Below are 14,785 nucleotides of genomic sequence, written 5' to 3'. Positions count from 1 at the left end.
TAGATGACAAGGATGATATTATATTATGAATTTTGAAGATGTTGAATGGTATTTTTATGAAGATGGACTATAGAAGTGCCTCTAAGCAGAGCCAAAACTTTTCTCAGAAAGCAAGGTTGGAGTCCCTCAAGTACTTGAATGATTGTAATTTTTAATAACATGCTGGAACTTGAATTGCAGGTACAGTGGTTGAGGAAAGCAATGGTTCTGATGAGATGGAGAATTCAGATGAAACAAAAATGTCAGAAGAGATATTAGCTTTGGTGGATGAATTTCAACAGGCATGGCCTCTGGAAGGCTTTGGGGGAGCACTAGAGATGAAAGGACGGCGTCTGGACTTACAGGGGATACGAGTACTGAAGAAAGGTCCCCAGGATGGAGTGGCCAGAAGCTCTTGCTATGGAGACTGCAGAAGTGAAGATGATGAAGCAACAGAGTGGGTAAGTGTTTGCTAACTCAATTCTTATCAAATTGTAGCCCAGGTCTTTGGGGGTGTGGGAGGTGCTCCTAGTTTGCAAAGTGTAAGGGTTCTATTGGGTGTGTGGCTCTGCTTTACTCCACGCTCCAGTCAGCCTTCACATGGGAATTGTACTGCCAGAAGCATTTCATGTTACTTAGGTATTGCTGGCTCTTCCAGGAGGCAAAGGAGGTGGGATGGGTGTGAAACCACACTCAAAGCCTGCAGACTTGGGAACAGCCCAGTTCAGACATCTTACTTTTCAGTTTCCTCTATACCCTTCAAGGCTAGGTTATTTTGTTTATTTCACTAAACATTTTTCATCTAGACCTTTAAGAATTAAACTGAAGGAAAGAACTTAACCCTAGCACAAGTCTGATTATTCTTAAAGCCACCAATACCCACAGCCATGGACAGAAGTGATAATTGGTCTCATTTGTCCCTAACATGTTTTCGTTTCCCAGATCACATTCCAAGTCAAACGTGTAAAGAAACCCAAAGGAGATCATAAGAAAAATCCTGGGAAAAAGGTAGAATCGAATCAGGCAGAAAATGTACATCGTAACCAAGCAAACCTGGAGATCACTGGCCCAAAGGTGGCATCTCCTGGGCCACAAGGTAAATTTGAATATTTAATACGCCAGTTTCTTCTTTCAGATTTCACTGTCTCAGTTCTCACAAAGGGTGTGTTTGCAACTTGAAGTAGATCAGATGAGAACGTAATTGAACCGAGTGAACAAGAAATCAGTCATCGATATAAAAAGTTTTGTTTGACATATACTTGATTTTTTTTTTAACCATTGGCCATTTGACTTACAATCTTATCATCTTGAACTTAAATATCCTATTAATTCTTAACAGTCTAGTTTAATATGTAAAACTGTGAGTTTGAGACAGACTCCCTGGCTTCACACACCAGTTTTGCCATTTATTTCTCTGTGCCTCATTTTCCTTATCTATAAAATGGTGATAATTGCATCTGTCTTATAGGGTGGTTGTGAGTATTATATGAGTTTATACATGTAAAGTGCTTTAAATGAACTGGGCACATAGGACTCAATAAGTATTAACTATTTAGTAACATTTTTGTATGTCAGATGTCTCTTTAAGTATTGGATAAATGCTCCCCAGGAAAAAAAAAATGCATTTACATCAAAATTTGGCATGTACTTTCAGGGTTCATAGTTGTCCTGAAGTCTATCTTTGGACTCCAGGTTCAGGGCCATTGCCATGAGTCCAGTTGACTTTCTTTTCCAACAATGAAATAGTGGTGATAGAATTTCTTTTTTTTAAAAAAGTCTCCTTTTTTTTTTTTTTAATTAATAATTAATTTATTTATGGCTGCGTTGGGTCTTCGTTTCTGTGCGAGGGCTTTCTTTAGTTGTGGCAAGCGGGGGCCACTCTTCATCGCTGTGCGCGGGCCTCTCACTATCGTGGCCTCTCTTGTTGCGGAGCACAGGCTCCAGACACGCAGGCTCAGTAATTGTGGCTCACGGGCCCAGTTGCTCCGTGGCATGTGGGATCTTCCCAGACCAGGGCTCGAACCCGTGTCCCCTGCATTGGCAGGCAGACTCTCAACCACTGCGCCACCAGGGAAGCCCCAAAAGTCTCCTTTTTAAAAGGATATTTTCACTGTCTTAGACTTCAAAAATTCAAGGTAAGTTCATGAAAATATGTCTTATTTAAGTTGTATTTACCAAAGCTGAAAGCAAAGGACACATAATAAAATGTAAAGAATGAGGTCAACTTGGCTAAATCCCAGAATGATCTGTGATTTGAGAAAAATACTAAGGACACCATAAAGGATACTTTGTTATGACTAGAGTTGAAAGTATGAAGTAGCTTTACTGTTTAAGAAAGATAGCGTGTGCTAACATGTTATGGAAAGAAAGCAACACTTCCTCTAGTAGGTCCGTCTGCAGTAGCAAGGAAAAAGATATTCAAACTATAAAACATGATTATAGCAATGAAACTTCCAATGGATTAAGTAGTAAATGTAATAAAAACATAAAAGAGGAAAATTCAAATGGATATTTATATACTTTTAAGGTGAAAAAGGACTCTCTAAAGCAGAGAGAAAAAGAAAAAAAATAATTCTGGCATCAGAAAACACTACAAAATAGAAAGACAAAGGATTGAAACAAAGTATTTTTGCAGAATGTTTATATATATTTACAGAATATGTGATAAGCAAAGGATATCAACATCATTTAAAGAGCACCTACAAATTGATAGAAAAAATACAGCATTTCAATAAAATATGTACAAAGTACATAGGCAATTCACCAAATACACATACACACTCATACATACACACACACACACACACATACACACACACAGCCACTAAACGTGATAAAATGTTCAGCCTCACTAGCAATCAAGGAAGTGCAAACATAAAATGTGATATGCCATTTTTGCTTGTCAAATTATCTTTGTGTAATACACAGTGAGAGTTAATAAAATGAATTTTGGGATAGTTTGACTAGATGTATCAGAAAATTTTAAAATATGCCAACAGTTCTACTTCTAGTAATTGACCCTAAATAAATTATCTTACAGGTGTGAAAGATAGAAGTACAGAGATTGATCATTGTGCTGCTTATTGTAATAAAAATTTGAAAAATACCTAAATGATGATAGTTGCCTAAATAAATTACAGCATGTTCTTGCCATGTACTGTGCAGCCAAGATGTTTATAATTTAGTAAGTGAACAAACGCAGTTTATAGAATAGCATATATAGAGAATACTTCAATTTTTGTAAAATAGTAAATATACTATATTTTGACTACATTTTTTTTCACATTTCAATATCTCTGAAATTGAGATCATCTTACAGTTGATAGTATCTTAAATAATAATTGGCAACATTTTTCTTTCTTAAATCATGTAAACTAATGTGCACCTTACAGTTTATGACATCTTAGATTTGATGAAATATGCTAAAATAAACAAGCACATAGAAACAACTGTAGGAGAGAATACACTAAAATGTCATAAATGATCATCTCTGGGTGCTGATAGGGCTGCAGGTGATTTTCTGTTTTCTTCTACATTCTTTTCCATTTTTAAAATATTTTATAATAAGCCTATATTACTTTAACAAACAAAAACTAAAAATTTCTTGTAAAAGTGAAAATTAAAGCTCAGGGTGGTTGAGATGATAGGAGAGCACTCAGACAATTTTAAATGGATTCAGGGAGGTGGGCCTGGGTAGGGCACTGAATATACTTGCAAATGAGATCATGGAACTAAAGTGTCACTGTCACTAAAGTGAAAAATTCTAAAGCAAGAGAAGACTGGAGAGGTTCAGTATCCCAACTTTCAGTATCCCAAATAAGTATGGATTCTGTCCACTACCAAGTGATAAGGAGTTTGTGATAAATTCTGACAAAGTTCTTAAGCAAATTATTAAACCAGTACTTTGTGAGCCCATGGGGGAAGAGTAGGGATCATTAAGGACCATTGTAGATTTTCTAAGAATTAATAAAATTAATAATGCATAACTAATTTCATTTCCTACTTTGGTGAGGGCTAGTAGACTGGAAGGCCAGGAAAGTGTCATAGACATAATGTAACTAGATTAAAGCAAAGCATTTAACAGAGTGTCTTATGATATCCTTGTGAACAAGGTGGAGAATGGTGTGCTCAAAGGCTCCCTAGTGCCTGCAGCATAAAGACCAAACTTTCTAGTGTGGTACACAAGACTGTTTACAACCCAGCCTTTCTCTCCTCTTCAGTACCATTCTCTGAACCAACCCTGCTCTTGTTTTACCTCCTTGTCTTTGCACATGCTGTTCCCTCTGCCTGGAATGCCCTTCTGCCACCTCAGTGGTGCTAAAATGTCACTCATCTTTACCCTTCAAACTCCAATGCCATCTCTTCCTTGGTACCTTCAGGCAGCATTAGTTGCTCTCTCCTCTATGCAGCTGTTCTCTACCTTCACTCTAGCACTTCCCTATTGTGTTCTAATAATTTGTTTGTTTACCTTCCTCAGTAGACTGTGAGCTCAAGGGCAGGCCCTTTTATTATTCCTCTCTGTATCCCTAGTGTCTTAACACAGTTCCCAGTCTCTTATAACAGATGCTCAATAAACATTTTTCAAGTGAATTTCTTAAGCATAAAAGAAAAATAAGCTTTATTGTGAAACCTGTGGTTCAATTCTTTAACTTATTAACTTAAACAGGGTTCATTTGAAACTCTTCCAAACTGTTTTTTTCTATTCTATTAAAATCTAAATCTAAAGCCCTGCCTGTGTCTTAAACATTTTCTATCGTTGGTAAATTCCTACAGTATAAAAAGAGCTGTACAGAACCAAAGTTCTCCTTCCTGTCCATTCCAGTCGAATTTCTTCAGAAGAATCCTTCCCAGATAGGACTTAATTCTGCTCTTTTCTTGGGGACTTGATTTAAGTAAAGGGCCTACACCCAAAAGGTAGTACCTTTGAAGGGTACCATAAACAGAGCTTTAAAAGCCCAGTAAAGCTTTAAATAGCATGATTGGGAATGTGCACGTTAGAGTCAAACAGACCTGGATCTGAATCCCATTTCTGCCACCTAGTAGCCAGGTGACCCTGGGCAAGTCACTTGATTTCTCTGAGCCTCTTGTTTTCTCATCTGAGAAATGAGGATTAAAATCTGCCTCATGAGGTTACAGATATACCTGTATGCAGATATACAGGACCTGAACGCATGGTAAGTGCTCTGGAAATAAATGATAACCTTTCATTATCATCATTATTCTCTATTCTACTGCTTTTCTTTACAGCAGGGGTTCTCTACCAGGAGTGACTTTGCCCTCCCAGGGAACATTTGACAGTATCTGGAGACGTTTTTGGTTGTCGTATATCAGGGAGGGTGCTGCTGACATCTATTGGGTAGAGGCCGGGGATGCTGCCAAACATCTTCCAGCGGGCAGGACAGCTCTCACAATGTCAATAGTACCAGCTTAAGAAACCCTGCTTTAGAGATACATGTTTCTCCTGACTTAGAGTTGTCTTTCTAAAATCAAAATGTATTGATTTTGAATAGAAAGCAATAGAAAGGTAAAAATTGTTTGGTAAAATGTTAACATTGAAGAGTATTTTGACCCTTATCTCAGTCTTAAATCCAGTGAAGGGCACATTTATTTTTACTTCATCATCTGTCTTTGAAAACAACGCTTTACTCAAAGATGATTGTTATTCCCATAGCTGTGAATGACAAGATTTTAGTTAGTTCTCTAGGTGGTAGAAATTCTAGACTAGAAGAATGATTGGCACCTCCAATACACCGATCTGGATAAAGTAATCACCAGGGCCTAAGACACTATACCTTCTGTTCCTTTGCAGTCGTGTCGGTTGATGACATACTTTCCTTCCAGGAAAAAAGCGTGACTACCAGAGTCTGGGATGGCCCAGCCCGGACGAGTGCCTCAAACTCCGCTGGGTAGAGCTGACGGCCATCGTGAGTACCTGGCTTGCAGTTTCTTCAAAAAACATTGAGTGAGTATCTTAAACCTCTCCCTCCTTCAGGGCATTTGTGACCAGTGATCCCACTGGGCCCCAGCTGACCTCATGGCTGCCCTTCTTTGTCAACAGCTACTAGAAGAGTCGTCCTCTCTAGGGTTGGTGGTTCAGAGGATACCACAGTTGGACTCAGCCCACTGTACTGAAACCGTCGATGTGCCTTCACCCATACTTTCTAAGCTATCTAGAAGTCACAGCTAACTTACTTAGTTTGAATTAAAGACTGGATCTCTCTCAATCAAAGCACAAAATCTCCCTGACATCGTGTGCTTACGAAGGGAGCCAGAGCAAATCCAGATTTACAAGCACCTACCGGGACACAAGCGAGCAAGGTTGCCTCTCTTATAGCTGCTTTTTCCTCCCTGGATGCTCAGTCTCTTTTCTTGGCCCCTTGTCTACCTTTTAAGCATTGGAGTTCCCCAAGATTTACCACTAAGCCTTCTTATTTTACAATCACTCCTAGTCAGACTGCTCTACTCCCACAACTTTTGAGTATTTTTCTTTTTTTTTTTTTTTTTTGCTAAACAGCAAATAGGATTTTATTTTTTATTTTTTTATTTTTTTCAACTTTCAACATTTGTATTTTTTCTATAAAAATCTTCCAGATTTTTAAAAGACATTTTTAATACTATAAACTTAGAGCAATTAAGATAATTATTATACCCTTTTCCCATTCTTAATTTTGTGTATTTGGGTTTGTCTTTTTTGCATATTATGCTTGCCAGGAACTTATTCCATTGGACTTTTCAGAGAAATGGCATTTGTGATTTGCTATTTGTTTAACTTTTGTATTTTACTTTACTTTTTTTCCTTCTGCTTTCTTTTTTTTTTTTTTTTTACAGTTTCAAATTTTTTTATCAAATTAACAACGTGTTTGCTGAAAATGGCTCTCAACTTTGCCTGCTTAATTTTGTATAATTTTTTTAAGACAGCAAAGAAGCAGATTTTTCATTTTGCTCTGCTGCAGCAAATTGTAATTGTCATTCTTTGTGAAAACTCTGACATATTCTTCCAGTCTCTTTTTCCTTCCTACTGTTTTTTTTTTTTTTCCACACACACACACTGTATTTTATTTTTACAAGAGATAGATAGACTGACACCAAGCATTGTACATGGATGACCACAACAAAAGCAACAATGATTGCAATTACCAAACATGAAACACACTTATACTATGTCATAATATTGACATTCAGTCCAGTAATCCTCCACTGTAACAGCTCCTTTACTTTGCAGTGAAAATTGATTTGTATATTCTTTTCCTCTGAGTCCTTGTGGGATTTTTTTTTTTTAATTCAGACAGAAAGTCACAAAAATTATACTCATCCTCATCAGTTCACTCAGTCCCATGTAATTAATTTCTTTTTTTTCATCTTGATCTTTTGTTAGCAGTTTTATGAGTTCATCAGTTTTTCATTAGAGTTCTGAAAATGCTTATTCATTCAGTTCAGCAGTACAGTCAGTTACCAGAAACCTGTACTTGTCAGAGTCTTTTCCATGAATTTCTTGAAGATGAAACTCTTTTATAGGAACATATTTGCAAAATCATCAGAGTACACCCAGAACTGTCTGTAAATGACAAAAGACTTAAAAATGACCATGGTTAAAGATTTGATGAAAGTTCATAATAATGCAGTTGACAAGAAAATTAGTTATTTCTGAGATATACATTTTAAAGTAATAACTAGGATTATTACTTATAACATTATACCAGAACATATAAGATTTTTAGACGTTTCCTGTAATGTCTGAAACATTTATATTAACATATTTCCATACATATTTCCATACAAATACAAATATAAGATTTTTAGAAATTTCATGTAATGTCTGAAACATTTATATTAACATATTTCCATACATATTTCCATACAAATACAAGATTTTTAGAAATTTCATGTAATGTCTGAAACATTTATATTAACATATTTCCATACATATTTCCATACAAATACAAATATAAGATTTTTAGAAATTTCATGTAATGTCTGAAACATTTATATTAACATATTTCCATACATATTTCCATACAAATACAAGATTTTTAGAAATTTCATGTAATGTCTGAAACATTTATATTAACATATTTCCATACATATTTCCATACAAATACAAATATAAGATTTTTAGAAATTTCATGTAATGTCTGAAACATTTATATTAACATATTTCCATACAAATAACCCAATGAAAGTTTAGTATTAGTTGTTTTGTTTGTTTTTTTATACTGCAGGTTCTTATTAGGCATCAGTTTTATACACATCAGTGTATACATGTCAATCCCAATCGCCCAATTCAGCACATCACCATCCCCACCTCATCGCAGTTTTCCCCCCTTGGTGTCCATATGTCCATTCTCTACATCTGTGTCTCAACTTCTGCCCTGCAAACTGGCTCATCTGTACCATTTTTCTACGTTCCACATACATGCATTAACATACGATATTTGTTTTTCTCTTTCTGACTTACTTCACTCTGTATGACAGTCTCTAGATCCATCCACTTCTCAACAAATGACTCAATTTCGTTCCTTTTTATGGCTGAATAATATTCCATCGTATATATGTACCACAACTTCTTTATCCATTCGTCTGTTGATGGGCATTTAGGTTGCTTCCATGACCTGGCTATTGTAAATAGTGCTGCAATGAACATTCAGGTGCACGTGTCTTTTTGAGTTACGGTTTTCTCTGGGTATATGCCCAGTAGTGGGATTGCTGGGTCATATGGTAATTCTATTTTTAGTTTTTTAAGGAACCTCCATATTGTTCTCCATAGTGGCTGTATCAATTTACATTCCCACCAACAGTGCAAGAGGGTTCCCTTTTCTCCACACCCTCTCCAGCATTTGTTGTTTGTAGATTTTCTGATGATGCCCATTCTAACAGGAGTGAGGTGATACCTCATTGTAGTTTTGATTTGCATTTCTCTAATAATTAGTGATGTTGAGCATCTTTTCATGTGCTTCGTGGCCGTCTGTATGTCTTCTTTGGAGAAATGTCTATTTAGGTCTTCTGCCCATTTTTGGATTGGGGTGTTTGTTTCTTTGATATTGAGCTGAATGAGCTGTTTATATATTTTGGAGATTAATCCTTTGTCCGTTGATTCATTTGCAAATATTTTCTCCCATTCTGAGGGTTGTCTTTTCGTCTTGTTTATGGTTTCCTTTGCTGTGCAAAAGCTTTGAAGTTTCATTAGGTCCCACTTGTTTATTTTTGTTTTTATTTCCATTACTCTAGGAGGTGGATCGAAAAAGATCTTGCTGTGATTTATGTCAAAGAGTGTTCTTCCTATGTTTTCCTCTAAGAGTTTTATAGTGTCCAGTCTTATATTTAGGTCTCTAATCCATTTTGAGTTTATTTTTGTGTATGGTGTTAGGGAGTATTCTAATTTCATTCTTTTACATGTGGCTGTCCAGTTTTCCCAGCACCACTTATTGAAGAGACTGTCTTTTCTCCATTGTATATCTTTGCCTCCTTTGTCATAGATTAGTTGACCATAGGTGCGTGGGTTAATCTCTGGGCTTTCTATCTTGTTCCATTGATCTATGTTTCTGTTTTTGTGCCAGTACCATATTGTCTTGATTACTGTAGCTTTGTAGTATAGTCTGAAGTCAGGGAGTCTGATTCCTCCAGCTCCATTTTTTTGCCTCAAGACTGCTTTGGCTATTCGGGGTCTTTTGTGTCTCCATACAAATTTTAAGATGATTTGTTCTAGCTCCGTAAAAAATGCCATTGGTAATTTGATAGGGATTGCATTGAATCTGTAGATTGCTTTGGGTAGTATACTCATTTTCACAATGTTGATTCTTCCAATCCAAGAACATGGTATATCTCTCCATCTGTTGGTATCATCTTTAATTTCTTTCATCAGTGTCTTATAGTTTTCTGCATACAGGTCTTTTGTCTCCCTAGGTAGGTTTATTCCTAGGTATTTTATTCTTTTTGTTGCAATGGTAAATGGGAGTGTTTCCATAATTTCTCTTTCAGATTTTTCATCATTAGTGTATAGGAATGCAAGAGATTTCTGTGCATTAATTTTGTAACCTGCAACTTTACCATATTCATTAATTAGCTCTAGCAGTTTTCTGGTGGCAGTTTTAGGATTCTCTATGTATAGTATCATGTCATCCGCAAACAGTGACAGTTTTACTTCTTCTTTTCCAATTTGTATTCCTTTTATTTCTTTTTCTTCTCTGATTGCTGTGGCTAGGACTTCCAGAACTATGTTGAATGATAGTGGTGAGAGTGGACATCCTTGTCTCGTTCCTGATCTTAGAGGAAATGCTTTCAGTTTTTCACCATTGAGAATGATGTTTGCTGTGGGTTTGTCATATATGGCCTTTATTATGTTGAGGTAGGTTCCCTCTATGCCCACTTTCTGGAGAGTTTTTATCATAAATGGGTGTTGAATTTTGTCAAAAGCTTTTTCTGCATCTATTGAGATGATCATATGGTTTTTCTTCTTCAATTTGTTAATATGGTGTATCACATTGATTGATTTGCGTATATTGAAGAATCCTTGCATCCCTGGGATAAATCCCACTTGATCGTGGTGTATGATCCTTTTAATGTGTTGTTGGATTCTGTTTGCTAGTATTTTGTTGAGGATTTTTGCATCTATATTCATCAGTGATATTGGTCTGTAATTTTCTTTTTTTGTAGTGTCTTTGTCTGGTTTTGGTATCAGGGTGATTGTGGCCTCATAGAATGAGTTTGGGAGAGTTCCTTCCTCTGCAATTTTTTGGAAGAGTTTGAGAAGGATGGGTGTTAGCTCTTCTCTAAATGTTTGATAGAATTCACCTGTGAAGCCATCTGGTCCTGGACTTTTGTTTGTTGGAAGATTTTTAATCACAGTTTCAATTTCATTACTTGTGATTGGTCTGTTGATATTTTCTGTTTCTTCCTGATTCAGTCTTGGAAGGTTATACCTTTCTAAGAATTTGTCCATTTCTTCCAGGTTGTCCATTTTATTGGCATAAAGTTGCTTGTAGTAGTCTCTTAGGATGTTTTGTATTTCTGCGGTGTCTGTTGTAACTTCTCCTTTTTCATTTCTGATTTTATTGATTTGAGTCCTCTCCCTCTTTTTCTTGATGAGTCTGGCTAATGGCTTATCAATTTTGTTTATCTTCTCAAAGAACCAACTTTTAGTTTTATTGATCTTTGCTATTGTTTTCTTTGTTTCTATTTCATTTATTTCTGCTCTGATCTTTATGATTTCTTTCCTTCTGCTAACTTTGGGTTTTGTTTGTTCTTCTTTCTCTAGTTTCTTTAGGTGTAAAGTTAGATTGTTTACTTGAGAGTTTTCTTGTTTCTTTAGGTAGGCTTGTATAGCTATAAACTTCCCTCTTAGAACCGCTTTTGCTGCATCCCATAGGTTTTGGGTCGTCGTGTTTTCATTGTCATTTGTCTCTAGGTATTTTTTTATTTCCTGTTTGATTCCTTCAGTGATCTCTTGGTTATTTAGTAATGTATTGTTTAGCCTCCATGTGTTTGTCTTTTTTACGTTTTTTTCCCTGTAATTCATTTCTAATCTCATAGCGTTGTGGTCAGAAAAGATGCTTGATATGATTTCAATTTTCTTAAATTTACTGAGGCTTGATTTGTGACCCAAGATGTGATCTATCCTGGAGAATGTTCCGTGTGCACTTGAGAAGAACGTGTAATCTGCCGTTCTTGGATGGAATGTCCTATATATATCAATTAAATCTATCTGGTCTATTGTGTCATTTAAAGCTTCTGTTTCCTTATTTATTTTCATTTTGGATGATCTGTCCATTGGTGTAAGTGAGGTGTTAAAGTCCCCCACTATTATTGTGTTACTGTCGATTTCCTCTTTTATAGCTGTTAGCAGTTGCCTTATGTATTGAGGTGCTCCTATGTTGGGTGCATATATATTTATAATTGTTATATCTTCTTCTTGGATTGATCCCTGGATCATTATGTAGTGTCCTTCCTTGTCTCTTGTAACATTCTTTATTTTAAAGTCTATTTTATCTGATATGAGTATAGCTACTCCAGCTTTCTTTTGATTTCCATTTGCATGGAATATCTTTTTCCATCCCCTCACTTTCAGTCGGTATGTGTCCCTAGGTCTGAAGTGGGTCTCTTGTAGACAGCATATATATGGGTCTTGTTTTTGTATCCATTCAGCCAGTCTATGTCTTTTGGTTGGGGCATTTAATCCATTCACGTTTAAGGTAATTATCGATATGTATGTTCCTATGACCATTTTCTTAATTGTTTTGGGTTTGTTTTTGTAGGTCCTATTCTTCTCTTGTGTTTCCCACTTAGAGAAGTTCCTTTAGCATTTGTTGTAGAGCTGGTTTGGTGGTGCTGAATTCTCTTAGCTTTTGCTTGTCTGTAAAGCTTTTGATTTCTCCATCAAATCTAAATGAGATCCTTGCTGGGTAGAGTAATCTTGGTTGTAGGTTCTTCCCTTTCATCACTTTAAGTATTTCATGCCACTCCCTTCTGGCTTGCAGAGTTTCTGCTGAGAAATCAGCTGTTAACCTTATGGGGGTTCCCTTGTATGTTATTTGTCGTTTTTCCCTTGCTGCTTTCAATAATTTTTCTTTGTCTTTAATTTTTGCCACTTTGATTACTATGTGTCTCGGCGTGTTTCTCCTTGGGTTTATTCTGTATGGGACTCTCTGTGCTTCCTGGACTTGGGTGGCTATTTCCTTTCCCATGTTAGGGAAGTTTTCGATTATAATCTCTTCAAATATTTTCTCTGGTCCTTTCTCTCTCTCTTCTCCTTCTGGGACCCCTATAATGCGAATGTTGTTGCGTTTAATGTTGTCCCAGAGGTCTCTTAGGCTGTCTTCATTTCTTTTTATTCTTTTTTCTTTAGTCTGTTCCGCAGCAGTGAATTCCACCATTCTGTCTTCCAGGTCACTTATCCGTTCTTCTGCCTCAGTTATTCTGCTATTGATTCCTTCTAGTGTAGTTTTCATTTCAGTTATTGTATTGGTCATCTCTGTTTGTTTGTTCTTTAATTCTTCTAGGTCTTTGTTAATCATTTCTTGCATCTTCTCAATCTTTGCCTCCATTCTTATTCCAAGGTCCTGGATCATCTTCACTATCATTATTCTGAATTCTTTTTCTGGAAGGTTGCCTATCTCCACTTCATTTAGTTGTTTTTCTGGGGTTTTTTCTTGTTCCTTCATCTGGTACATAGCCCTCTGCCTTTTCATCTTCTCTGTCTTTCTGTAACTGTGGTTTTTGGTCCACAGGCTGCAGGATTGTAGTTTTTCTTGCTTCTGTTGTCTGCCCTCTGGTGGTTGAGGCTATCTAAGAGGCTTGATGGGAGGCTCTGGTGGTGGGTAGAGCTGACTGTTGCTGTGGCGGTCAGAGCTCAGTAAAACCTTAATCCACTTGACTGTTGATGGGTGGGGCTGGGTTCCCTCCCTGTTGGTTGTTTTGCCTGAGGCAACCCAACACTGGAGCCTACCCGTGCTCTTTGGTGGGGTTAATGGCAGACTCTGGGAGGGCTCACGCCAAGGAGAACTTCCCAGGACCTCTGCTGCCAGTGTCCTTATCCCCACGGTGAAACAGAGCCACCACTCGCCTCTGCAGGAGACCCCCCAACACCAGCAGGTACGTCTGGTTCAGTCTCCCCCAGGGTCACTGCTCCTTCCCCTGGGTCCCGATGCACACATTACTTTGTGTGTGCCCTCCAAGAGTGGGGTCTCTGTTTCCCCCAGTCCTGTCACAGTCCTGCAATCAATTCCCACTAGACTTCAAAGTCTGATTCTCTAGGAATTCCTCCTCCCTTTGCCGGACCCCCAGGTTGGGAAGCCTGAGGTGGGGCTCAGAACCTTCACTCCAGTGGGTGGACTTCTATGGTATAAGTGTTCGCCAGTCTGTGAGTCACCCACCCAGCAGTTATGGGATTTGATTTTACTCTGATTGCGCCCCTCCTACCGTCTCACTGTGGCTTCTCCTCTGTCCTTGGACGTGGGGTGTCCTCCTTGGTGAAGTCCAGGGTCTTCCTGTCAATGATTGTCCAGCAGCCAGTTGTGATTCTGGTGCTCTCGCAAGAGGGAGTGAGAGCACGTCCTTCTACTCCGCCATCTTGGTTAATCCTCCAGCCTGAGTATTTTTCAAAACCAACTGCTTTTCTTCATCCCCGTTGCGGCCTCCTTAAACCAGAGCACCGTCATCTCCACTTAGATTCACTCAGTAGCCTCCTAGCTGGTCCTCTTGGTTTATTCATTCTTGCATCTCTTCAGTCCATTCTGTCCACAGTACTCAGCATTATTCCTCAAATATAAGTCAAATAATTCTTAAAATACTCTAATAACTTACAAATATCGCTATTTACAGTGGCCCACAGAGCCCTTCATGATTTGCTCCCTGCGTGTCTTTCCATCTTCAGCTCTGCCCTCCCTTCACATGTGGTATCTCCTTTGCCTGTGCTGGTGTTCTCAGCACCTTCTCCCTTCCTGGTTAATTCATACTCCTCCTTCTGGTCTCCACTTAAATGTCTCTTCCGCAGGAAGTCCTTCATTAACCACCTCCTTCCTCCATCAGCATGGAGGTAATATATACCCTCCTGTAGTAAACTGACATTGCACTGTGTTTTCATCTTTTACAATTTATCACATCTGTAATAACTGACTATCACAAGACTCTGAGCATCGTAACTGTGGGAACTGGGTATGTTTTGTTAATTATTATAACCCTGATATCTGACATGTAATAGGCTCTGAATAAATAATGAATTTTTGCATAATATGTGTTAAACTTTTTAAGTAGCTATAACAAAATTTGGCAGTGCCAATTTGCCACATCAGTATATATGATAGGGTATAACATT

General features: G+C 37.6%; 1 protein-coding gene across 2 annotated transcripts in view; it reads left to right on the top strand.

Annotated features, from left to right (window-relative positions):
• The window catches only part of TTC17 (tetratricopeptide repeat domain 17), a 154,498-nt gene that overhangs the window by 98,438 nt on the left and 41,275 nt on the right, over positions 1-14,785 (top strand). For both annotated transcript variants that reach the window (XM_007181099.2, XM_007181098.2), the window contains 3 exons: positions 181-440; positions 922-1,075; positions 5,821-5,941. In XM_007181099.2, coding sequence (XP_007181161.1) covers positions 181-440; positions 922-1,075; positions 5,821-5,941 — 535 coding nt within the window. The remainder of the gene's footprint in view (positions 1-180; positions 441-921; positions 1,076-5,820; positions 5,942-14,785) is intronic.

This window comes from Balaenoptera acutorostrata, chromosome 9 (genome assembly GCF_949987535.1).
Source record: "Balaenoptera acutorostrata chromosome 9, mBalAcu1.1, whole genome shotgun sequence".
In the NCBI taxonomy this organism is placed as follows: Eukaryota; Metazoa; Chordata; class Mammalia; order Artiodactyla; family Balaenopteridae; genus Balaenoptera; species Balaenoptera acutorostrata.
The sequence above is the reverse complement of the archived record's forward strand: the minus strand, read 5'-3'. Positions and strand labels throughout refer to the sequence as shown.